Here is a 25,295-nt window from a genome sequence, read left to right as displayed (position 1 = left end):
TCAGATTTTGTTTCAACGAACATCAGATTAAAAAATAAAACAAAAGAAAAGGGGCTACAGTTCTTTCTTTCCAAACACCACCCTTTTTCTAAGGCAACAATACACGTCCATTTTCAAAAATAACTGTTACATAGGAAAGCTACATCACAGTACAGCATGTAAAAATCCATCTCGGTCAAGAAGCCATTAGAGAATGGCACATTTACTACACTTACAGCCTTCTAACTTAGGGTTACAGAGTTTACCACAGCTTTTTTTTTTTAATTTTTATTTTTTAAAGTGACAATTTCTTAATGAACTTTCTATTCTTCACAAGAGTGTGCAGATGGGGCCCATATGTTGATATTACAGTAATTACGACATTAAATAACATTGCACAACCAACCTCTATGGTTAATTCAGTACAAAATAACAAGTATTAAAATGTACCAGTACTAGTGGTTTTACATAGTTTATAATCATTAATTATGAAGGAAAAAAATGTGTTGTGTTTTTTTTTCTTCTTTTCTGTAGGCAAGTGCCTAATTACAAAGCTGCACATTACAAGCATAATGATGTGGAATAAATACAAGAAATCTGGTAAAATATTAAACACAAACAGGTTACATGGGAACAAACTGTACAACCACAAAAGCATAAATCAACAATTTCTCATTATAAACAATGTATGTTTAGCTGTAAAATATTATGTGGAATTACATGTACTCTTTGGGGGCACATGTTCCAAAAGCCAAGCTAATTCCTGAGGTGGTATTAGTAACTTATACAATTGGTCAACACTTCAGATTATCTTGTGCTATTAAACAGTCCCAATATTAATAGATTTCCATAAAATGGAATTTATAGTATTCTGAAGGCAGCAAACAAGTGATATTTTACACCATGATATTCAAATGAAATAGTTACGGTTCTCCATTCTGGTGCTACATTTGTTGACGGGCCACGGGAGTAAGCGCGGTGATTTGCGGGCACAGCATCACGTGCGCCTGGTTTCTGTTCCCCCACAGCTCTGAGCTGACCCAAGGCAGAACAAAGGTTTTAAACTGTAAGTGCCAACACTGTAAACATGTTTGTATTGTTTTTTCCCCAACCAACCACTGTCCAATAACAAGGATAAGAGCCAAAGATAAGCAGGAACAGTCTCGTGCAGAACAAAAGCCGATTATTCATCGACTTTTGCTTCAAATCACGAACAATCTTTAAATAATTAAAAATGGTCAGGCTACAGTTGTGAAAACTATTTTTGTGCATTTGACTCGGGACACAAGTTTTTTAAAAAACGCATGATAGAGGTAAGACTTATAAAAACCACCGAAAATGTAAATGATAGGGAAGAACTTTTCCAACTCAAAGCATCAAACATACATTTCTGTGCAGAAATCTAGACAACTATACAAGATCTGAATTTAAGCAGTCATCTTTTTATTATACAACTCTATGAACATAAAATGAACAGAATGCTCTATATACTTACCTGTACATGTGAACATAACTTCTTTAGCTACAGTTATTTAATATAGGTCATACTGGATTTAACTTTACAATTCTGAATAACTATGTATAACCTTATTGCAATAAGGGCAATTTCTACATGGGGAGTTTCACAGGCCAATCACATTAGGCGTAACCAGTACATTCAAAGTGTAGATCATGTATGAATCTTCCCTGATCCCAAAAAATTTAGGTTCTCTTTACAGCTTAAGCTCGTTCGCTATCTTGGATGCAATGTTCTTAAATGCGATAGAAGTCCCAGATATTCTCTTGAAACGAACTCCATTGAGCGACAACCGTGGCAGTTTGCAGACTTCCATCTCCCACTGAACAAGGCTCTCCTGTCGTGCGTCACCGTGGACACAGAAGAGCAAAAACCTCTCTTTTTGTTCGTAATCACAGTTATTAGCATCTAACACTTTCCGAATCTCTCTCATCATATCATTTGGGTCCATAGAACTAGTGGTCTTCATACTCCACGTGAACCGCAAGGAGCGTGGCTTCGAATCTTTGCTATCCTCCTTCTCTCTGTCCTTTGGCTCCCCAGAAGTGCTCCTGGAAAAAGGGACATATAGAGCAGTCAAAAACAAAAGCGGTACAGCCAGGAGACAGAAGAGAAATACAGTTCTTGAACAGGGGTTTCTAAACTGCGACTGTCACACGCAATCTACTGCAAAGAGAGTTAGGTGGGAACTGCTGGAACAGTTGTGCACCGTCTCCCGCACGCACGGGCGCTTCAGCACAGCACTGGCAGCTGCCACCAGCGCTGGCGCAGCTCCCAGCAGCGGCACAGAAGCAAAGCAAGTTTGGAAACCCCTGCTCCGAAACATTCTGATGAGAAGATGTGCAATGGGAACTGCGGCAGACACACGTTACTCCATACTGCTCCAAAGAAAGTGGGATCTATGTAAAAGCATGACTGAAGTTCTGCTGATTTCATGATCTGGAGCATGCCATACACCAACAAAACTGAAGTTGAGGGACACCACCCTGAAGCGTAACCCATACTGTAAAAGCAGCAGAGGAAGAAGTCCCACCCTGCAATTCACATGTCTTCAGTTAGTTCCCACCCCTCTTTTCCATGTTTAGCCCCTTTGGCATCTATAATGTATTTTTGACCTCTCTCTGTAAAAAAGACTTCATAATAATGCGCTTTATTTTAACTGATGAAGCAGAATTTTGTGCTGTAACTTGGTTGTAAACAGCTTGTTTGTCAAGCAGTTGAGTACACAGTCAGCAGCTCTTTCACAAGAAGAAACGGTGACATATAGACATGAAGTGCTTCACTTGATAAACGACTTGGACAAAATTTCAAGGGAGTAATTTCCAATGAATGTTCTTACTGACGTTACCGTACCAAATAGATTACTTATTCCATTGTGGAAAGCATTTTGAGAAACAGCACTGATTATTGTAAAGCAATTCCACAGCTATTTTTGCTCTTGTCCCAGATATTTAATATGCCTAATGCCTTCCCATCCGTCACTGCGGAAAGGTGCTGTTCTCATTTTGATAGTCTATAAACTGTTGCTATTCAGAGAGGAGTCAAAACAAGCATTTTTCATTTAACTTTCAGTGTGATCCCCAGAGAACCACGTCGATATTAAGGGATACAGCATGGCAGAGATAAGATCTCAAACAACTTTTAGCCCAAAACAGACACTGTAGGATGACAAAAAGTAGAAGAAGCTGGAGAATGAAAGCAAGAGCTGAAAGCAACTTCACACTTCATTTGAACATTTGATTCATGTCTTCTCTCTTTCCACGTCAAGAAATTGACAGCTAATAGACTTGGAATTGAAAAGGGCTAATGTAGATAAAATGCATTGTGTATTATACAATGTATCCTGTTATGAACTTGCTGCCTTTTTTTTTTCCTTTTTAAATAAAGGCTTTCTGTTTTCAAAACTAAGTGGATAATTTCTGTAAGTGGCAAGTTTAGAATGCAAACTACAATGCCTGTTCATTAGAAAGCATAAAAATAAAATGTTATGCACTGTGCTAAGCACACCAAAAATGCAGAACCAAATGCTGAAACATGGCAAAAGAGCAGATATACTGGAAAATGAGCACATGAAGGAATGCTTTATTACTAACGAAGCATCTATAGATTCGTGTACAGCAGTTGCCATACAAATTCAATATTTAGCAGTCATCACCCTTTTTGTCTGAATGTCACTTGTTTTATTTCTCAGAGCAAAGTGACATTCATTTCTCAGGGACTATAAGGTGTTTACTTCTGGCAAACAGCAGCCTAAGTAATGAACACAGTATGTAACTATGGTAAGAATTTAATATATACATATACATACACACACACACGAAGTATACTACGTTTTCCACTGAAACCAAAAGTAAACACCATTAAACATTTATAAGCCAAACCAGGATTTTAAGTGCCTATATGACTGGTTAACTCCTACAGGGGGCTTTAATATTCAAAGGAATGTATATAAATAAAGTTTTATATTAAATACTTGCAAGAAAGCAAAAAATAAGGGATAAAGGACCTCACCAAACCCCCCTCCCCCCAAATAAAAACATTTTTGAAAAGCAAATTCTTTAAGCACTATTCTATTTTACATCCTGATTAAAAATATCTAAGAAATCACTTAAACCTTGATGCGAAAGACCTAGGAGCGAAGTATTAATAGTGGCTCCTCACCTTGAGGTGTCAGTTCTGCCACTGGCTTCGCCTTCACTTGGATCCCTCAAAACAAAGTTAAGGTTGAGATTCAATGATAAAGGTGAAAAATTAAAGTTAAGATAACCTACATCTAGAACAATGTTAAATAGCTATTGAACAAAAAAAAAAAAAATCAGTATAATAAAGTCAAGCCTGACAGTGTTTAATAGTTTTTTCATAGCTGTAATTTTAATTTTCCCTTATATCGTAACTTCTTTCAGCTCTGACATGTAGTTGTTTATTTTTTTTTTAACTGGTGGTAAAATTAACACATTATTCTCAGCCTCCTGCAGACAGAGCAACAGCCACATATAGTTCCAGCAAGCACAGAGGAGCAGTCGATCAAGGTGGTCCATGGGGGCTCCACTTCGCACCCTTCCTGGCCAGGCCTTTAGACCTCAGTCCCCAGCCTACTTAGGTTCTTGCAGGTGCTTAAGCACACTCGAGTAATTAAAGATACAACATGCCTAAGAGTTTGGAAGACCAAATGTTTGGAGCCCAGCTGAGGAAGATGACTTCAACATCTGCTTAACTTTAAGCAAATCAGCTGTTACACTGACTTTGGTAAGATTACTGGTGAGCTTGAGGTTAAATGTATCTTTTTAATCTTGTTGAATTAGAGCTGTACTTTACCAAGGAACTGTTTTGTATTACGCCTTTTCAGTGTGGAACAACTTGAAAAATATCCATAGATTGTATAAGCCACCTAGGTACGTTCCTAGTGCTGCTGTACATTTTAGCACCCCATTTCCATTAGTTAATTAAATTAATACCTTCAAAACACAAATACTTTAGTAACTAACAAAGAAGTATCATTTGACATAAAACACTGATACAAAATACTTCAATATCCTATTGACTAAGCATTCTCATTATGCATTTGTTTCATATACTTACCAGAAAAGGCATTTACCTTTGCCAAAAGATAAAGTCAAAAAAGTCTTTTAATGACACCTTCTAATCAAAGTATGCTTTAAACCATTATTTCCTGAACAGTACAGAAGTTAAAAGGCATGCAGTTATGTGATCCAACTAAAAGAATAGCAACCCCCCCACATAACTCCCATCCACGTAATCCCAGACACTAAAAGTCTCAAACAGTCCAAAGGTTAAAAAAAGAAAAACAAAACACAAACAAGAAAACTCCACCAACAACATCACCACCACCAAACAAAATCCCTACAGGGCCTTCACTACAGGAAAATGTATTTTTAGCAGAATGAAACATAATAGGAAACGGTATAAAAATGTTCTAAAGTAAAGATCATTTAAAAATACATCAATTTACAGTAGGCTAATTCAAAATACATAGTTTACAATGTTATTATAATATCGTAGCTTAACGTAATGAAAATATTAATTCTCTGATGTGACTCTTAAAAAAATTCAAGACACTGTTCCTTGCAAATAACAATGAACTGTAATGCAAAAAAACATCCTGTGATCCTGTGCTCTTGGAATTGGGTAGTTACTTAACAGAAAATGCCATTCTTCCCATTTGGAAATCTATACAGCCAACACAGTTGACTAACTTCGCTGTAAACTTTTTTCTTTTCAAAACCAGGTAACAGACTCTTTCCCTCCAACTACATAAGTGCTGGAGATACAGGACTATGATCCTCATTTTTGGTATCTTCATGTTTCTGAAAAAAGAAAATCATTCACTTTTTCTTTTTTTTTTAGGTCACCACAGGAGGTATTAGATACACATTGATGCAGCATCAGCTCACCAAGTTAATTTTATGAGGAACATCAATGCACTTCTAGCTTTCTTGCTTCTTTTCCCTTGTAATATCTTATTTACAAATTTGCAACTACTAGCTTAACCTAGCTTTGAATTTATCACTCTTTTACATACATATGATAGAATTGTACCTAACAGCATAATTCTGAAAAACAAACCAAACCAAACCAAACCGGTTTCCAAGATACAATTGTTGTAAAACTGACAATAACAGAGTAAAGATATGTCAATAAACAGGCTTAAGGATTAGAGGTAAATCACTGTTAGAAAGAGGCAAACTGAAAGCTAAGTCCCCTTTTGGGAAAGCTGTTGTGACTGCCAAGTCAGTCACTTGCTATTAAACAGTGTATTTGAAAATCTTTCCCAGCACCTCTCCTCACAGTATTATTACTGGTAGCATCATCACAGGAATGAAGGGAGGTCCAGGATGTGTCCATTTTCTTCTTTCAGAATCCTGAACTCATGTTTGAAAAAGCTGGTAACATGATACCAAAACATCAGTATTTTCAGACATCTGGACTTCTGCCCACTTCTAAGCTTCTCATTTATTCAAATATTTTAGAATTCTCTGAAACAATTTGTGAATACCAATTTCCTCTAAGTACAGCAATAACATCGTTGTAAATATAGCCCTTGCAACAAACTGCATTAAGCAAAATATTGTTAACATTAAGTAATGACTCATTTTTAAGTCACTGATTTCAGTATTTAAGTTCATGTGATTTCAACTTAATTTTAGCATCTTAGCATTTTAGCTGTAAAGCATGAACTTTAAAACCTTCTGAGCAGCCTTCTCTTGCTCCTTCAGGATAAAGCATCAAAATAGCTGGTCAAACAGAACGGTTACAATATACACAGAGAAGTAAAACAAGGCAGGTTCTGGAAGGAAAACATAAAAACAAGCAGCATTCTAACTAAATTTACATTTACTTCAGACTTAAACTGGAAATTCTCAATGATTTTGCAATTATGGCCCTAGTTATAGACTGGGCACCTTTTTCTTTTCTTTCTCTTAAAAATCGAGGTACTAACCTGCGAACAAACTTGGAAGTTATCTTGCTTATTATACCAGTTGATGTCCCTCTTCTAGCATGTGCAAAAGCACCGGTTTCATGGGATGGTGAGGCGGGCGGTCCATTGTAAGTGGCATTACGCCGCTCCCTGAGCTGCTCACCATGGAAAGTGCTTCGACTTGAACTCCCCCGAGGAAAGCGGGTTCGGTCTGGAGTGGTAGTGCTAATACTATGAGCAGACGGGGAAGCAGCAGGCACTCTTTGAGTTGCACTGCTGGGAAAACAGAAGCATAAATAAAGAGAAAGACTATATGCTAGAAACCCTCCTACACGACAACCATTTCTCAAAGACAGGACAAAAACCCCACTTGATACTTTTTTTTTTAAACCTGAATCTGCTACTGATTTGTTCTTATGATTCACACTTCAAAATAATCAAGAGTATTATCATTGTAAGATCAAATTATCTCAAGTATTAAAAGCAGTTTTTAAAAAAGTATACACAGATAATATGCCAGAGGAAAAAGATAGAAAAGTCTGTAGTAAGATCTAAAAATGTTCACAGCCCTCTTCCAGAAAAATATATTCATCAAAAGCTTTAACACACAAGCACTCCACAAAACCCAAGAGATATTTCTGACGAAGTAACCATCTGGCACAAATAAATGTATAAAGCTATACGGGCAGTTAATAGTAAGAGCAACTATACCATGGTGCTTTTAGACAGAAATGAGCCCAGCAATCTACAAAACCAAGAGGTTAGCATTTCGGTATTTCTTTTGAATTTGTGGTGGCCTGTGTTGTATGCTCCTGTCTAAATTAGTTAAATTTTTAACTGCTTAAGTTTTCCAGAAGCTTCCAGAGGGAGGCAGTCAAGGAACTTCTTTAACTGTGTGCAAACGTGTGATGAACAAAATCAGGCTTAAATCACCTGTAATACCCACATTACTTGAGCAAGCTACTGTTCTGAAACAGAATGCAACATGACAGTGTTGAATCCACTGCAACCGTATTGAAGCGTATAATGAACTGAACCACCACATTTTTAAAGGGCATGTCACTAAAACCAAAATCAATCTATTACCTTGGTCGGTAAGCTTCAGTGCCATCTTTGATGGTTGGCAGTGTAACTTTTATAGGATGACCGGAGGCAGACATGGACTTTTGATGCCGAGGCCGTGTGGACACGGCAGAAGCCACTGCGGAGCCTGCGGAAGACGTGCTGCTCGCAGACATTTCTGTGAGGCTTTGGCCACCGGAGCAAGGCGGGGGGGACGGACAAACGAAAAGGGAAAAGGTTAGTGTAAAACCCCACAGAAAACAGGGAAAATAACTATTTTTTTTTCTTTCAGAACATAGCAAGTGCTGTTTAAATAACCAGAAGATGGGGTGACCAGGCTGCCTTAGTCAGCTAAATTAAAGAATACAGAATTCTGAGACAGTTACGTTTGCCCAGAAATCGAATCACCATGCGTGTTCAATTAGGCCTGTTCATTCCTCCCAAGATTAAAGCTTACACACACATTATTCAAAGTACTGAAGAAAGGCTACAAAGAGGACATGGAAAACGTAAAAAATACAAAAAAAGGAAATTTGCAAAAGACTTAAAATAGATTGAATAAATAGACTCTCCTTTTGTGAAGTGAATACCCTTAGTTTCAGTTGAAACAAACACCTAAAACATTTGGAACTGCTGTCACATTATCTCTTGGAAGAGATCGTGATTTTGAAGGACCAAGTTGTAGTTCTCTGGACTATCCCAGCCACCGCAAGGCTGAGGATGAGCCAACTCTTACAAGATACAGTTCCACCTACCAGTACTTTTATTTCTGCTTCGCCTAAGTGGCAAAGAAGAGATGAAAGTAGTGGTAAAACTGTTGTGTCATTAATTTTTAAAACAAAAGTCACTTAAGCCAAACTACAGCTTTGCCTCTACAAGCATAAATGAAATTACATTAATGATATATTAGCAACAACAGTCCCAAAGCTAAATAATATCTGTAGCAAAGTGGTAAAGATTTTGGATAAAAAAAAATCTGATGACAAAATGTTCAACTACACCAAATCCAAAGTCAACTGCAACACAATGTATTGTAGGAAAGGCAAATACACAACTTGAAAGAAAATTAATCTCCTTTTTTCAGAATATGCTGGAAGAGCTGAGCATATCCATTGCATTCATGAAAGGAATAAGGATTAAGAGTTGCCTGTCTTTTCAATACTATAGAAAAAAGGTACAATAACTGTGAAATGAAAAAGTTTGAAATAAAATCCCTTCTCATTATAGTGGTTTTGGTATTAAATCTATTCAAAGAAAAAGTTTATCAGTCTTTGTGAGTCAGAAGTATTATTGTAGTACATATTTTAACCCTATATCTAAAAAAACATATGTTATTGTCATTCTTTTTAAAGAAGGATTGTTACAAATTTTGTTCAAATATTTTAAACTCTACACAAAGATTTGTAATGATGACATTTGAAAGCACCTATCTAGAAAATTTGAAATTAAATACTAAAATCAGTGTTCATCTTTTTAAAACAACTCTTTAAAGCACTTTAAATAGCTGTACTTCACATGTTCCACAGCTCGTTTTGCTATAGATCAATGGCCCAATACTTTTCCTATTTTTTTAATGATGCATTAAATTTAAAAATTTAAACATTAAAACAGAAAACTAAACCAAACTAGTTTACTAGATAATGTTATTTCATGCTTGCAATTTTTTGTTTCATTTTACCGTAACTGTTTTATTTAAACAGCTTAAAAAAAATCAGAGTAAGATCTATTGCTGCAAACTAAAAAAACACCCCAAAACAACAAAAAAACCAAACAACAACCAACCAACCAAACCCCACCAAACCTAGTTTATTAATTTCCATTAAAGGCAGTGTTTCATTTTGCACTCAGGTACAGAGGTTAACTAACATCAAGGATGAACAAAGAACCTATTTCAAAAAACCAGTAATTGTGGCAGTGTTAAATACTATTGTTTTTAATAAAACATACTAAACTGAGTGTAATTATCATCCCACATACAGATACAAATGGTTACCATCACTGCTAAAATATTATTTAGGTCAAAAAATTATGTTGAAAAGGATTGACAAGTCTTAACAATTTCAACTTTTGAGTGATTAATAGGAGAAATGAGAAAGGATCATGTTAAAGTGCTAAGGCAAATCCATCTGAAGGTGTCCACAGCAGAACTGCCTAATTAGTTGTGAGCAGAGCTACTTTACTCTGCGTTGGAAGACAACCCTTGGTAATAAATGTGATTCCATAAAAAGAGGCAAAGGCAGATCTACACATTTAGTTATAAATTTCACCCTATACCTGGAAAATGCAGTGGAATTGAAAACATACAGTCAGACTTTATGTATTTCACGCCATGCTTCATAATGTAATATATTAATTTCAGAAACATGCTTCTTCTATGCCTCAGTTCTTGTACCCAAATTAATAGGCAAGAAAAGCTGAAGAATACCTGTTGTCCTTCCCATTCTGTATTGCAGAATAGCGATCCGAAGTACGTTCACAAACGTAAGTGTTCCTCCTTGTCATTCCACTACCAGAAAATACATTATTCTAGAAGAAAATTGAGACTAAAATTAAATGAAGTATTTTCTTTTATTGTATATTACAATCTACAAAAATGTAAGCACCAGAAGCAAATAAAAACAGAATTTCAGCCATTTATGTATATTCTTAATATCTTCAAATGTACCAGGCAATCTGTTGACACAAATAATTTATATCATCAGCTTTTTTTTTTTCCAATAGCTCTTTCACCATGTCATTAGTTTACTATTGAGAGTACACTAAAAGAAAACAGAGAAATTTCATTTTCCTGACACTTGCTTTACTAAGTACTATTATCCAATTCTCACATACTGTGTTAACTGAATTATTTGTCTCTGGGATCAAAGGAACAAACTGGAATCCCAGAGAACGCATCTATTTGGCTGGTTGAAAGGATTCTCTATGAAAATTAGTTTGCCAACCAGGCCTCCAGCTTTACAGTTTGTTGCCACCCATCAAACGAGTTTCCAAGAGAAAAATGAAATGATTATCGATTGTGTCAGCAACCTAGAAATTATGATACCAGTAACATGGCAAACAGGTCTTGCAGCAACAAATACTGATGAGACTTGGTTTGCCCACACTTCGTAAGATCCCTACAAATATCCTTCTCCCCCTGCCCCCTGATTAGCGGCTGAAGCCTTAACTTTCAGTACATGAGGTACAAGTCTCAGTTTTCAATACAGTTCATACTGAATTGGAGATAGTTTGCAAAGTAGTGACTTTACATACTCATGCACGCTGGCAAAAGATTTCAAATAAACTTGGGTACTGTAGGACATCATGAACTCTGCAAGGTTTGCTGTGTGTTTAGGTCTCCCTCATCTAGAACTTTTTGGCGTGATGATCACCCTGCAGAGACTACTGAAAGAACTGTTTTCAAAGCCAATTTGTAAGGAAGATTAACAACTGCAGTAACTGTCTATGAAACTCTGCTAAGTTAGACTACTATGACTGAAGCTGATAAATATGTTTTAAAGAAATCCTGCCTTCCCTAACATCCTGTTACCCTCAAAGTTACACAAAAGTATTTAAAAATTGTCCACATTAGCTTTGTTCATTTTTAATTATTTTTAAAAAAACAAATTCTTTTTTTCCTGGGCAAGCTGCTCAACCTTAACTACTGTTGCAATATCAGACGCCACTATTCCTTAATCATGCCCATCACAAAGCCTTTCACAAAATCCCCAAAACAGTAACAGAGCTAAAAATGTACAAATACTGATGTTGCCATTAGCAAGTACACCAGTTTCTCAAAGATACTCCATCTAATTATCACAAAGCAGAGAAATGCTTTTGACACATCAGCTTGTACCACACGTAACTGTAATCAGCTTTGGGGCAATATAGTTTTGGGAAAGCTCAGACATGAAATCTAATCTTAGAAGACACAGAGTCCCTGAATGCAATCCACATAAGTCATAATTCCAAAGACTTTGTGGGGGAAATAAGTTTAAAGCATCTGCAGATGTATTGTAGACGAGGCTTGTGGAACATTAAGAGTTAAATGAACTTCAGCATTTATTTTGTTTAAAGAGAATTCTAGCAGCAATGCGTATCATCTTCCCAGAATAACCAAGATGGGAGCCAGCACATAGAATTCCAAAGGACAATCAGAATTCCTTCTGCCTGTCGACTGTACTAAAAGATGGCCAGAATTCCTGTATTTAATATAGTGTCTCTTAAATAGAAAAAAGTATCTTAAATGATGATTAATGTGTATTTATTTTTCTCCCTGCCTCCCCCCCGCCATGAACTGTTGCTCCTAAGTAGCTGTTTAAACACTATGCGATATTTTTTCATTGTGTACCCTAAACATTGATATTACTGCACAGGAACTTCTACAAGGCAAAGAAAGATGCTTTCGCATTAGGAGAGACAGACTGTCCTATTTGGAACAAAGATGTCTGAGGCAGTAATATGACAGCGATTTACAAAACTACGAATGATATCATAATACAAGAACTAGCAATTTAATAATTTCTTAATTCAAGAATCAGGTTGTAACTCGTAACATTAACAGGCACACACATCAGGGAACAAGTGGGTTTTTCCTCCTCACCTCACCCCATTTCTGAAGTCCAAAATGAAGTGGTTTCAGAAAGCTAAACAGATAAATTTACAGAGAAAAAGTTCATGAGGGACATTATGTAGGATTATTCAGATTAAATCTCTGATTCAGGAAGTCCCTTAACTTCCTTGCAGACACACAAGCATTAAAAGCCAGAAAAAGAACACTCCATATTGGCTCCGCTTTTATGTTTTTTTCCCTAAATATCCACTATTTGTCTTGACAGATATTCAGTTAGCCCAAGTGCAGACATTCTCATGGAATGGGGAAGTGAAAGGTTTATTTTAAAAGACACCCACTGTAGCTTATTTCTGTCTGCCAGTAAAAGTCACCAGAAATAGACTTAGTGGCTTATTCAGTAACCGTTATATCTATAGTAATGTTATGCTGCAGATTTTGTTTAAATAGGGAAAAATAAATATAATACACCCAAAGCACAACACACTCACACTGGGAACTGTGGTTGATTTCTTTCTTTCTGGACCCACAAGTGGACTTGCAGCCATCTCCCCTTTGGATCCCACTGTAGTGCTGCCAAGTTTGCGGGAGACATCCTTGTCCCAGTCTTCTTTCTGCTCGCTTTCCACGCTGTTTGCCTGAGCCCTTTTTGTGTACGACACCGCGGGAGGAATTGAGGGACCAACTGCCAAATAAAAGCAGTATTAATAAATACCTAAAAATAATCACTGCGTTTTTCTTGGCCAAAATAGTCTAAATATAATTCCCTGAGTCTAAAAAAAGGCATTTGAAAAACTATGACTGCAAACTCAGCACCAACCTATTAAATTGAGCTTTGACAGCCTACACTCTTTTTACCCACTCACTCTTCAAGACCAATTTCCAGTTCAGAATTAGTTCCCATTTCACATCAATATGTAAAACCTAAAAGAGTATTTGAATTCTCATTTTAAATCCATGCAATTTGTGCGATATTATGAAGAAAGAAATTAAAGAATACTGTCCAAATTTTTTTTTAGTACTTTTTGCCACATATCGTTTCTTCTAAACACTGTGAAAGATCCTTTTCCCCTGGAAACTCAAGAACTTTGTTTAAAAGCATGTTTATACTTGGAAAAGTTGAAATTCTTTTCCTCTTATTATTCTTTAAAATGCTTTGGGGCAAATCCTCCATCACTATAATTTTACATTCCCTTGAAATAAAATCCCGTCTGCTGACAATCTTCACAATATTGGTTACTCTTTTGAAAAAAACACACCACTACGCTAACACAGATGGAAAATAACAAAAAGCAGGGGGGGAATCAGAAATAAAACTGTAAACTAGGCAGAGAAAAAGGCCAAACATTCTAGAAATATTTCTAGTAATTTGACAGTTCTCTTTGAAAAAAAAAAATATAGTTTTAAATACGCACTCCCTTCTGATGTAGCCACTTTCACCTGAAAATGTTTCCTGAATACTTGGTAAAATCGTTGCCACTTGGAAACGATTTGTCCCCAACTCCAAACGTACTGATAAACACAATGGTTTGCTGCCTTTGAGTTTATCCAGACCAATATTTTGCTATTACTTCCTAAACAGGAAACATCCTCAAGCTCATTATTTAGTGAATCAACCAAGTAACAAGTCCAAAAAACTAAATCTGTAGATTACATTGACCCGGATTTACCATAGAAGCGCTCATACAAATAGAAGCATCACAGTGGAGCATGACGAGATACACAACAAATGCACAGAGTGGTGGACCTGCCAGGTTCACAAAGCACTGCACATTCAGACTTTAATTGTGTATGTTACTTTACTTGTTGGAATGTCATCCCCACCATGATCACTGAACCGCCGCTGCTTCTGGTTAGTCGATATACTCCGCTGGACCTTCAGGTGAGCAGGAGACTGCACCGAACTGTTGTTGAGGTCACTGCTGGGACGAGACCTTTGACCCAAATTGCTGCTGGACAAGGAATCGCCTCCTTCAAACTACAGGAAAAACATTTTTTCAAAGCGTAAACAAAATTCAACATTACTGGTACTTTTATGGCTTAATAAAGCAAAGCGTTGCAGTCAAAGGCATTTTTTTAAATTTAAAATTGTATCCAGTTTCATTTTCTTCAAGATGAGTTTTATCACTTCATCTGCGTTTAATGTGCTTTAAAAAACACACAGCTAAAGCTAAGAAGTTAATGAATGCTCAAAATAAAATTAGAAGAATCTTTCCAGCATTAAAAACTGTGCTATTTTAAAACCTAAACCAAAGAACGGCTCCCCCTGCTTTTTTTTTTTTTAAAAGCTTGAAGAGCATTTATAGCTTCAGAACAATTTCAAAACGCATTGGACTGAGTCAACAGGGCTAAAAAGGCAAGTACTAGGGAATCAAGGATTCTTTCTGGACTTCAACACATCTTTATAGGGTATGTAACTCAGCCACCGGTTTGTTGATATCTAAGAAGCCTAAGTTTTAAGTAAGAGAAGTGAAAAAGACAAATCTCCTCTTTCAAGCAGTTTAAGTCAAAATAATTTTTGACAGATTTCCTCCATGCTCTGCCATCACAAGGGAATTCTTGTTCAGAGATGTTGTGGGAAAACGCACTCAAGGATGCACATATCAGATCTACGCTATCTTGGAAATGAAAGAAGGCAACAAAGCAGCAGGAAAAAAATACTTCTAAAAGAAAAGCCGTGGTCTGAGCTTCATTTCTTAAAAATCTCTGTGATCACAAAAGACCTACAGATTCCTCTAGTTCCAAAACAGGCAAAAGGTTTTCTATGACAAATTTATTAATGACAACGCAATTATTTATTAAACGATAAAATATACCGTAATATAGTATTTGAGTTCGAAAGGGTGAGTACAGCTCTGAGACACAAAGGATGTCACATCTTAGTAGCTAGAAGAATAATTGCTCTAGTCAAATCAACTATTTCTGGTTTTAACTGTAGACACACGACAGGAAGAAGACTCAGCATTTAGAAGTCATGTCACTTCAGATTAACAGCCAGCCTTTTAAAAAAGCAATTTAACATATTTACAAGAAAACATGAAGACACCACATTCAATCTATTTCTTCATATGGGAACTAACAAAATATCCAAGAAGATATGAAAAAGAGAAAGACACTAATAAGTTATCAGTCACAGGTATTTTTTTTTAAAGATGTTACAGAACAGTTCATAAAAACATCAACTGCCAGAATACTCAACTCAGTTAGGTATAAAGGCCAAAACAGAAGACATAAATTAGATGGCACTTACTTCAGGTGGTTTTCTACCCAGAAGCAAATAAGTAGCCATGACTTCATCATACTTTTGGTTTACTAAAGATTCATGGATTTCTTCTCTTGAAAAGCCCATTGTAACCATAATGTCTAAAAGTAAAAAGCAGATACATTAGCAGAATAAGTGTTTGGGTTTACTGACAACTTAAGAATAAGGAAAACAGAAAAAACCCTTATACTTTAACAGGTAACTAGGTTCAACTCAACCACCATCATCTTCTCTATGCAAAATCAAGAAGGCTGCAACTCTCCTCTTTCATGGTCATTTTCTTCTTGAAAACTCTCAATTATGTTATTCAACATATTTCAACATTATTCAACATTAAGTGTTATTCAATAAACAAATAAAATAGTGGCAAACAGAAAGTATGAATAGCTACAGGGCCAAAACAATATATTTTTCTGACAACGGTTGATAAAAATTGTTGCCCTCATAACAAAATCTGTTTTCTTCTGCCTGTTAAATTCTGTAATCTTATTTGTCTTTTGCTGTGCTTGTAGATTCATGTCAGATCAGTGAAGTCACAACAGCAGTTATAAGCAGCATTATAATGAAATTTCTCAAATAAAAAGAAAACAGTTGTATGATGAGATTGCATCTCAAATTTTAGTTTGACTTGAAGATAAAATTGCCAATGTACATCAGCTACAACATCCTTGTATAAGTCTTACCTATTCTCTTGGTGTCATTAAAATCTGGTTCAGGCTCAGTATATGGCTTTAGTTCTTCTTCCTCATGGCCGACATTCATCCACCGATCCTTCATAATTTGCTAAGAAAATAAATAAACTTTAGGTCTATATGTCGTTTACCATACCAAATTAAATCCATGCTAGTTAGACTGGGGAAAAAAACCCAAACTTTAAAACTCATAATAATCTGAATGCTGCTCTTTCCCTCACACCTTTTCCCCCTCACATCTTAATAGTTTCTTCTTTTATCTTTTGCATCCTTTTGTTCAATCTCCACCTAATATTTACCCTTTACAATACAATCCCCCTACCCGAAATATCAGAAAAATCTACTGAGAGAAAAAAACCCCAACACACAAAAATCTTTAATTTTGTACCCTTCACTTCCATCGTCTCTTAATCTTGTCTTGCCAAGTGCCCAACACGCAGGCTCTAATTTTGGTTGAGATGCCTAGATGTTACTACAATACCAACTCTATCACAATAAATAACTCCTTCAAATAATAACAAAGGAAGCATCTAGAAGCTAAGGAATATTTCAGGAGTGTGCCGATGCTTCCTACAGTCATTGCTCTCTAGATCACGATGCCAACTGGCCATTTTTTCTTATGGATCCTCTCACTGCACTTGACCTAAATATGTTCACAGTTTGGCTGGAGGGAGAAATGCCTCTTAACTCTCTCTATGCCATGCAGATATTTCCTTTAAAAAATTCTCATGCATTCTTTGGAAAATTTCCTCTGCTTTGGCCTGGATCTTTGATATGTCTGCAAGACACTCCAAGCTGGAATCCATAGCCACCACCACAATTTCTTCTTCAGGATATATTCCATATTTTTAAATCAGCTAAAAGCATTTTACCTCCTACAGCAACAGGCACACATGCCTCTTTAGGGACAGATGCTAATACTGCTCACTAGATTGATGGAAGAGTGAAACAAGTGCCAGCAAGTCAAGTTGCCCACAGGCTCCAAATATGCCTCACAAACACCAAATTTAGTTATCTCTCACAAAGAGGAAAAGAGTCGGTTTTCTACTGATATAACCAAATTCTTTGTATGTAACACTGCTGCTAAATGACAGACTCAAATAGCTGTATCCTCACAAGAACAATACAGAACTTTGTATTTGGGCCAGTTAACATTTTGCTGACAATAATACTTAAAGATTTGTTCAAAGCTCTGGCACAGAATTGACTTTGTTGGCTTTTCAGAGGGATAAAGGGGAAGGAATTGTGAACACATAATGCTATATCACATTTCTGGCACATAGAGCATGATTCTATTTGACAACAGATTTTGGTTATGTATTTGGAGCCTTGCAGTAACATGATAAGACTCCCCAAAGAGTAAGCAGTATCCGCCATTACAATTTTTAAAAGACACTGTTAATTAAATCTAAAGTTTAAGCGCAATGAGGTGTTTGGATGCCAGGAATCACACTGCTCGAATCCTACCTCCCCTTTCTTGATCCTTCTTGAATTCAGAGACAAGCCAAACAATTCCCACTTACAGTTTTTCATGTCTCTTCATTAGGTGGATCTATTGTTCAATACAGCCTAGTCTAGGTTTCCATCTGTTAAATATCTAAACTTTTGCTAGCTTCTGTCTTACATAGATGATCTCGTAGGCATGCTGAGTTATTGCACAACTCTTAAAACAGGCTCCTACCATCACGCGTTTTGAAGGGACACATATGATCTAGTTCCAGGATCTGTTTAAGTTCAGCTGATTAAAGAGCAGCAGCCTTGGTCAGGGAATTTAAAGATCTGACCCAAATGTATTTCTTAAAGATCAACCCAAACTGAATTTCAACCAACTACATGTTATTGAAGAGGCTTTCCTCAATTTTCAGAAAAACTATCAAGTAAAAAAAAGCTGGCCTGGCTCAAGATATGTCCATCTCAAAATTATTTGCTTTATTACTCTTTGCAAGCACAAATCTGCTCAGTGGGAATTTCACGTAGTGTTGATTGGAAAGAACTGAAGACTAGGCAGGGAGGAGGAATTTGTTGAAATACTGACAGTTAAGAGAGATAGATATATTTTCTGATGATGCATTTTTTCCATCTCTTCCTGTGAAGATTTACTGTGTTACAACAATGTTCTCTTGCTTCTAAAATGTTTTCTCTCTGCTGCAACCATAAGAAAGTCCAGACCAAACATTTTAAGAAAAATTTACCTGGTCCTTACCAGAGGAAAATTGCTAAGCCTAACCCATAGGGTGCTGAGCCTGCGTCAGGCTCAGCTTCGGTGTTAATGTCACCAACAAACATCCTAATAGACAGTCTGGGAATAACAGGCACGAGAACAGAGCGGATGCGTGGCTGGGACTGAGCAAGTAATTAAAAGACTAAGCACAAACAAAAATCCTCCCCACCTAAGATGACATTGTCTTTCCACTTTTAGGAACTTCTAATAAGTATACACTTCCATTCTAAATAAGTATTTTTATAAGTGCTCAGACAGAAGAAATAATCATTGCTTTCCAAATCATGTACCACTGCTTTCTAATTCAACAAACATGTGATCTCAGGAACATTAATGTTTAAAAAGTTTGTGATGTCTCTCTCCCTCAGATTAGCATACTGATCAATGTCCGTGATCAGCAGTATTCTGGTACTGGCTCAAGATCCTCTGTCACACATATCATTTATTGGCTCTCTTCCATACAATGTGACAACTACACCATTGCAATGAGGCTGCCATCCAACACCTCTCTCCAGGGACAAGAAGGAATTTTAAAAGAACACTACAATATCCAGAGTGGAAGCAAAATTAGATTTGAAGAGAAACTGCTGTAAATCCAGAGGAAAGCTCAATAAAAGGAAAATCTATTTTCCTAAGACTTAAACACGACACAGGAAAAAAGTGATCTTTCACTACCTTTGAGTGACCACACTCCTATCTTTGTGTCGTCTAGACAGTAATAAATACAACATAATTAACAAATATCAGTAAAGCAGAAGCCATCATTCGCTATTCTCTACAGCACATATTTTTTTTCATGTTGAAACTAGTTATAACAAGTCAGAAACCAGCATCAGCTTGAAATAAATTGCATTCAGGCAGAGCTCAGTAACTGCAGGTTTCCTTGCACAGGTAGCATTCAAGCCAGGAAATGTAAGTCAGGCCACTACAAATAAAAAGCTGCTTAAATGGGATTCATTGTCTGGAACACCATCCACTGCTGCACAAGTAGGCACAGAAAGATGAAACAAAAGTCACCGGTGAATAACTCATAGAAAGACTATTTTAAAACCATTCTATTTACCTTCTGCTCTACTTTCATGTCTATGGTAAGCAGATGTTATTTTTAGAAGGCTCTTTGTTAAAGAATTCACAAAATAGAACAGAACAGCATTTAGAGTGAACTCTACACAAAGTATACGTTAAATATCAGCTCCAGAGTTACCCCACAAGTATCTGCCCATACAGCAATCTTGAATAAAACAGCCCCTTAAAAACACTGAACCTTTAGACACCTTGCAAGTGATGCACACATATTCTCCATATCCTGTGAAGAGAAAACCTAACTTACTAACAACAAAAAAATCATAACTCAGTAAAAAAATCCTCAAAAGAGGTTTTAGCTGAGGGACACAGCAGGTATTATTATGCATGTTAATTTTTCGGCTATTCTGAAACAAAGCTACCAGATGGGGGAAAGAACAGGCTGAACAGAAATAACTAGCAATTATTAGCTTATCATTCAAAGAGTTCTTAGTCTTCATCTGTATTACAGAACTAAAACAAACAAAAAACCCATCTAGTATTCTATCACAGTTGTATCTATCCTTTTTAAGAAGGCATGCTGGAAATTCTAAGTCAAAAATGCTGACGGTACTGCCTGCCTCTGTTTTTTTTTTTTTCTGAAAAACTCCAAGCAGAAGATATTTACAATCTTGTCCTGCTTTCCACATGGTTTGAACTAGCTCCATTATCTGACCAAATCAAGTGGGAACAGTTTGCACTTTGAATTGCTCTTAAATGATAGTCTGTAGTCAGCTGCAATTAAGGTTAGACTTTCATTCATTAACACTTTCTATTTTCAAGCTGCACTGTTGAAAAACCAAACAAAACACTAAGACTTTTGGGTGCTTAAAACAGCAAGTACCTAGAATGAAAAATAAAGAAGTCTTAAGCAATTATTATATTCTTTCTTAATTTGAAATCCCCTTTTTCCCCCCCAAGATGAAACTACTTACTTCTAAGCTGCCTCGTTTTATTGGATTCAGTACTAGCAGCTTCTTAAGTAGATTTTCACAGTCTGTGGACATATAGAATGGAATGCGGTACTTCCCCCTCAGTACTCGCTCCCTCAGTTCCTTTAAAGTAAAGTTTTAAAAGGTGAGCCTACTAATGACATAGAAGATTTAAATAAAATTAAAGCCAGGCTTTCATACTTCAGCTGTACCTTTAGATTCTGACCATCGAATGGCAACGATCCACTCACTAGTGTGTACAAAATCACCCCAAGGCTCCACACATCCACTTCGGGACCATCGTACTTCTTTCCTTGGAAAAGTTCAGGAGCGGCATAAGGCGGGCTTCCACAAAACGTGTCCAGTTTATTACCAACCGTAAATTCATTACTAAAACCAAAGTCTGCAATTTTAATGTTCATGTCTGCATCAAGTAGAAGGTTTTCTGCCTAAGAGAAAAACAGAAGAGGAAAAGGACAATTTAGGTATCAGAATAAGGTCAACATATTACAGTGTATCATTTATCAATAAATGCAAGAATGTTTCTTTTTCTAAAATGGTTCACCATCTGTATCTTTCTTGCAGAACTAAAGAAACTAATCCCCCTTAAAACACTACCAAGATTGAAAATCGACTATGTTTACTCAGGAAAATACAGCTGTTAAAAGCAGCTAAACAGACTTTAAAGTCAGCTAGTGAATCAGCTATGAAGATTTTCTGCTTTGGAAGAAATAACCTAGTTCAGGTTTAGACTGAAGTATCTAGACATCTCAGAACAGCAGCTTCAGCTTTTGACAGGTTCATGCCAGCTTCTGATGCCAAAGAGCATAAATCTAATCCCAGACATCGTCTACCATTTTGGTGGGGTAAATGTTAGAAGGGATTTAAGACTTTAAAAGAAGATCTCTCCTGCTTGCAAGACGAAACACTTCAAGCTACGTGTTGTATTTCAGCATCTTGTATCAAAATACATAATAAATCTCCCTGTAATTATTAGTGTTTGCTTCAGCAATAACAGCATCAAGGTGTTTAACACTCAAGTATTAACATTCTGTATGAAAAAATGCATGTATTATATGTCTAAGAATATTAATGCCTGTGCAGCAATCATCATGTGAATACAATGCATCACACATACATAGATGCAAGTATTCAGTAAACAATATCTTATACTGAGTATCAAAGGTAGGTCAGAACATTAAGAGTGGGGTTATAGGAATACTAATACATTACTTGAAAAAAATAAAGTGCATTTCTGAAAATGTAAGGATGCTGTGCAAGGAGAGCAGCAGAACTGGGCAATGTTTACCCATCTCACTGGGTCTTGGCTCCTGATCTGTATATCAGCAACACAGGAGCAGTGCTGAGCAGCGCAGGAATCCTTTTTCAGCAGGGGGACAGGCACCAGCCAGAGCAGAGGATTCGCCTAATTGCCAAACATGAGTTTTATAGCAAATACAGGCATCTCTCATCAGATACTGCGCTCACAAAATAGTATCTTAGTTCAGGATCAGAGAAACAGCAATCGACTTGTTAGTTGCTTTGATTTAAAAGGGTAAACATGATTTTGTTTGGTTTTATTTGTTTGTAGGTTTTGTTTTTAATAATTTAGCTTTTTTTCAGGAGTAAAATAGGCCCCATTTTTATAAACTAACTGTCTTGGAAAATACTTTATTTTCCCAACTCATAACCTCTAATTGCAGCTTGTTCCAGCTGATGTGCCTGCAGACAGAGATATTTTCTATATTTGACAGCCTTCTACATTAGTGCACAAAGACTTCATTTTTCTTGTGGTGAAAACATTACTGTTAGTGCAGCTGCTCTGCGATTACAATAGTCCTCCCAGTCCAACAGTACACTGCTACCCAAGTACCCCATGCTTCTAGGTTTCTTACTTCAAACAAAACCACCAAAAAACCTTTTTAATGTGCCAAATAGAAAGACTATGCTCTTGTTGGCTACATGTTCGGAGCAAAAAACATTAACATTCACTGAAAAGGTAAGTTTTGTGCATAACAGGATGAGCAAAGTTGGAGTTGGTTATAGCTCTTTCTATGCAAGCTGTTTATAATCATAGAAAATTAAAGGGAGACAGTTTAAGTACCCATGGACCTTGCACTCCTTCCTCTTCTGCCAGAACAGCCTAGACAAACTGGCACATTCTTTTACATGTCTTCCTCGTTTAGTCTGAAGTATTTGATGAAATTTACCATTACTGCTATTAAAGTCCAAAAGGCTTATAAAAAATCCCCAAAGTGGTGCTCTGCCTTGCAGCGCTAACAACATCAGCTGGTCAGCATGCTCATACCAGGACGAAAGTCAAGAGAAGCAGATGTGAATGCAGACACAACTTTCAAGTTGCTTCTTCCTTCTCTGCAGCTCCATGCAAAGAGTTTTAAATGAGACAGATGACACATAATATTTGGAAAGAAGAGATTAAGTGGAAACACCTCCTCAAAGCCATAGGTTTAGTCCTTTTTTTATTTGGGGAATGCATTTTTCATCAGCTAGGCTGACTGGCTCTCAATCACACCTAAGACTGAATTTTTCAAATGAGTCTAGCATAACTCGATCCAAGAGATGACAGAGAAAAGCAAACAAAGAAAATACTTTGGACTCTGCCTGCCTATGTTGCAAATATGAAGGAGATCAGCAGAATATTTGTGACAGATGGTAAAAGGGATCCTGTGCAAACGCTGCAAAGCGGTTTTGGATAGTCTAGCAAGCAATGCTGTGAGCTGTGTATGTGCTGTGGAACGGAGACATGAATGAGGGGTGGAGCTTGTAACAAGCTCCAGGAGAAAGCGTGAGATGTAGGATGCTAAATCACTGCAGAGGTTAACGCAATAAGACTCAATAACGTCGCTGGGCTGAGCCAGGCAGTGCCAGATACATGAGGAGCCGGCTGGTTCCCTGCTCCCAGCCACGCACAGCACAGAGGCAACCAGGGAAAGCAGATTGTCCGGCCAAGCCACTGGGTCCATGGGTACAGCCTTCTGAAAAGCTCAACAACAGTAGCCACAGTAAGCTCCAGGGAGCTTGGCAAAACATTCACAGTCTCCAAACCACCATGTAAGATAGAGAATTATTTTTTTATTATATTTTTTTTTAAAAACAAGATTTCAATGAGATCCAGCCTTTTCCTTCCTTGCATTCTGACTTCCGAGCGCTGGCCAGGCACCTCCATCAGGAGATGACAACAGTCCTGGGGCAGGGAGGACTCAGCAAAGAAGGATGTGTTTGTTATCTAGCACCATATGCACACACAGGAGCTGGCAGATTGAGAGGTATTAGGGAACAGATTTGTAAAACACAGGATAAGCATATGCTACAGTGTATTATAAGAAAGTTAAGACAAAAGATACTGGTGGAAAAAAAAACCCTTGGGAATAACTGAATCTCAGCTTTTCACAAGTTTTTAGACACATCAGTAAAAAAGAACCTACACTAGCGTGTTTTCTTTGTAAACATACAGAGACATCAAAGCCAGAGCACAAGCCAACTTTTAAGTGGGTGAAGATCTTGCGTCCAAGTCCCATGATATCTAAACTTGGCAGGAAGAAGACTTCAGACTGAAGCCTTCGGTTGCACCTGCAAATGCTGAACTCTTTAACATGGTCTGATATGTTTATGCAGACAGATGACTACAAAGCATCAAAAAAAGGAAGTTCAACTAATTTCTCTTCACCTTAGACTCTTCTGCCTCAATTAAATAGTAGAGTATAAATGAGAAGTTCATGTGGATTAAAAACATTTCTTATGAATCACTAAGAAAAGACCATTTTATATATCTTGCAATATGTTTTAACTGAAATTATTTTCATTAAGTAGTGCTGACTGGTATCACTGAGCTTCTATAGCTTCAGTGTATAGATATCTGCATGCCAGGAGGTACAATTCTTTGGAGCGCATGTCTTTTTTTCAAAGGCAAAACCGTAACGAAACTAACATGTTCTATTCTTGTCTCTCCCCTGTTCCAACAGGCAAGCTACATTATTTTTGTGCTTCAGAAAACTGAGAGTAAAATACAAGTGATAGTTACAGTTCCCTCATTCACATGTTTGAGGCATTCAGAAACAGCGGCAAGGCCAAGTATATAGAAAGAAATTAAGTCTATATTATCAACCAGCAAAATGAAAAATAAGTAACAGCCTACCTTAAGATCCCGATGAACTATGCATTTCTGATGACAGTACTGCACAGCAGATACAATCTGAAACACCATAATCAGTGAAATATTTTATTTCAGTCTCAGTATAAGTTTTTGTATATGACTTATCAATTTTGGCTCATGATATGATTCAGTAGAACATAAGAAATTAATAAATAGAGCTTTCATTTTAGAAACTATTCATGTAAATGTCATTAAAGCTCAAATACTAAAACATCCCTAAAAGCAGCTCATATTCTTATTAAAAAAATACATACTCCTTAAGGTAATAAGAGCAACATCTATTTTAAATGCAGATCATCCAATAGCAATAACTATAAAAGGACATTATTCCACCTCATAACCACATAGTGGGATGTACCATCTCAGATTTTATATTCTGAAATACCTGCAGCATATCTCTGCAATTCAT

The 25,295-nt window shown here is 36.8% G+C and overlaps 1 protein-coding gene across 7 annotated transcripts in view; it reads right to left on the bottom strand.

The window, feature by feature from the left end:
• Positions 1 to 98: 98 nt before the first annotated feature.
• Positions 99 to 25,295, bottom strand: part of MARK1 (microtubule affinity regulating kinase 1) — a 59,413-nt gene continuing 34,216 nt past the window's right edge. For 2 of the 7 annotated variants that reach the window (XM_080341528.1, XM_080341534.1), the window contains 12 exons: positions 24,869 to 24,925; positions 20,925 to 21,161; positions 20,716 to 20,835; positions 16,489 to 16,588; positions 15,794 to 15,906; positions 14,347 to 14,521; positions 13,035 to 13,228; positions 10,420 to 10,520; positions 8,019 to 8,180; positions 6,954 to 7,208; positions 4,157 to 4,201; positions 99 to 2,046 (listed from right to left, as the gene is read on the bottom strand). In XM_080341528.1, coding sequence (XP_080197654.1) covers positions 1,692 to 2,046; positions 4,157 to 4,201; positions 6,954 to 7,208; positions 8,019 to 8,180; positions 10,420 to 10,520; positions 13,035 to 13,228; positions 14,347 to 14,521; positions 15,794 to 15,906; positions 16,489 to 16,588; positions 20,716 to 20,835; positions 20,925 to 21,161; positions 24,869 to 24,925 — 1,914 coding nt within the window. In that variant the 3' untranslated portion in view covers positions 99 to 1,691. The remainder of the gene's footprint in view (positions 2,047 to 4,156; positions 4,202 to 6,953; positions 7,209 to 8,018; positions 8,181 to 10,419; positions 10,521 to 13,034; positions 13,229 to 14,346; positions 14,522 to 15,793; positions 15,907 to 16,488; positions 16,589 to 20,715; positions 20,836 to 20,924; positions 21,162 to 24,868; positions 24,926 to 25,295) is intronic. The other 5 variants (XM_080341529.1, XM_080341530.1, XM_080341531.1 and 2 more) reach the window with 5 other exon arrangements.

Source organism: Nesoenas mayeri (assembly GCF_963082525.1).
Source record: "Nesoenas mayeri genome assembly, chromosome: 3".
Classification (NCBI taxonomy): Eukaryota; Metazoa; Chordata; class Aves; order Columbiformes; family Columbidae; genus Nesoenas; species Nesoenas mayeri.
Note: the sequence above shows the minus strand (reverse complement) of the source record. Positions and strands in the feature narration are given on the sequence as shown.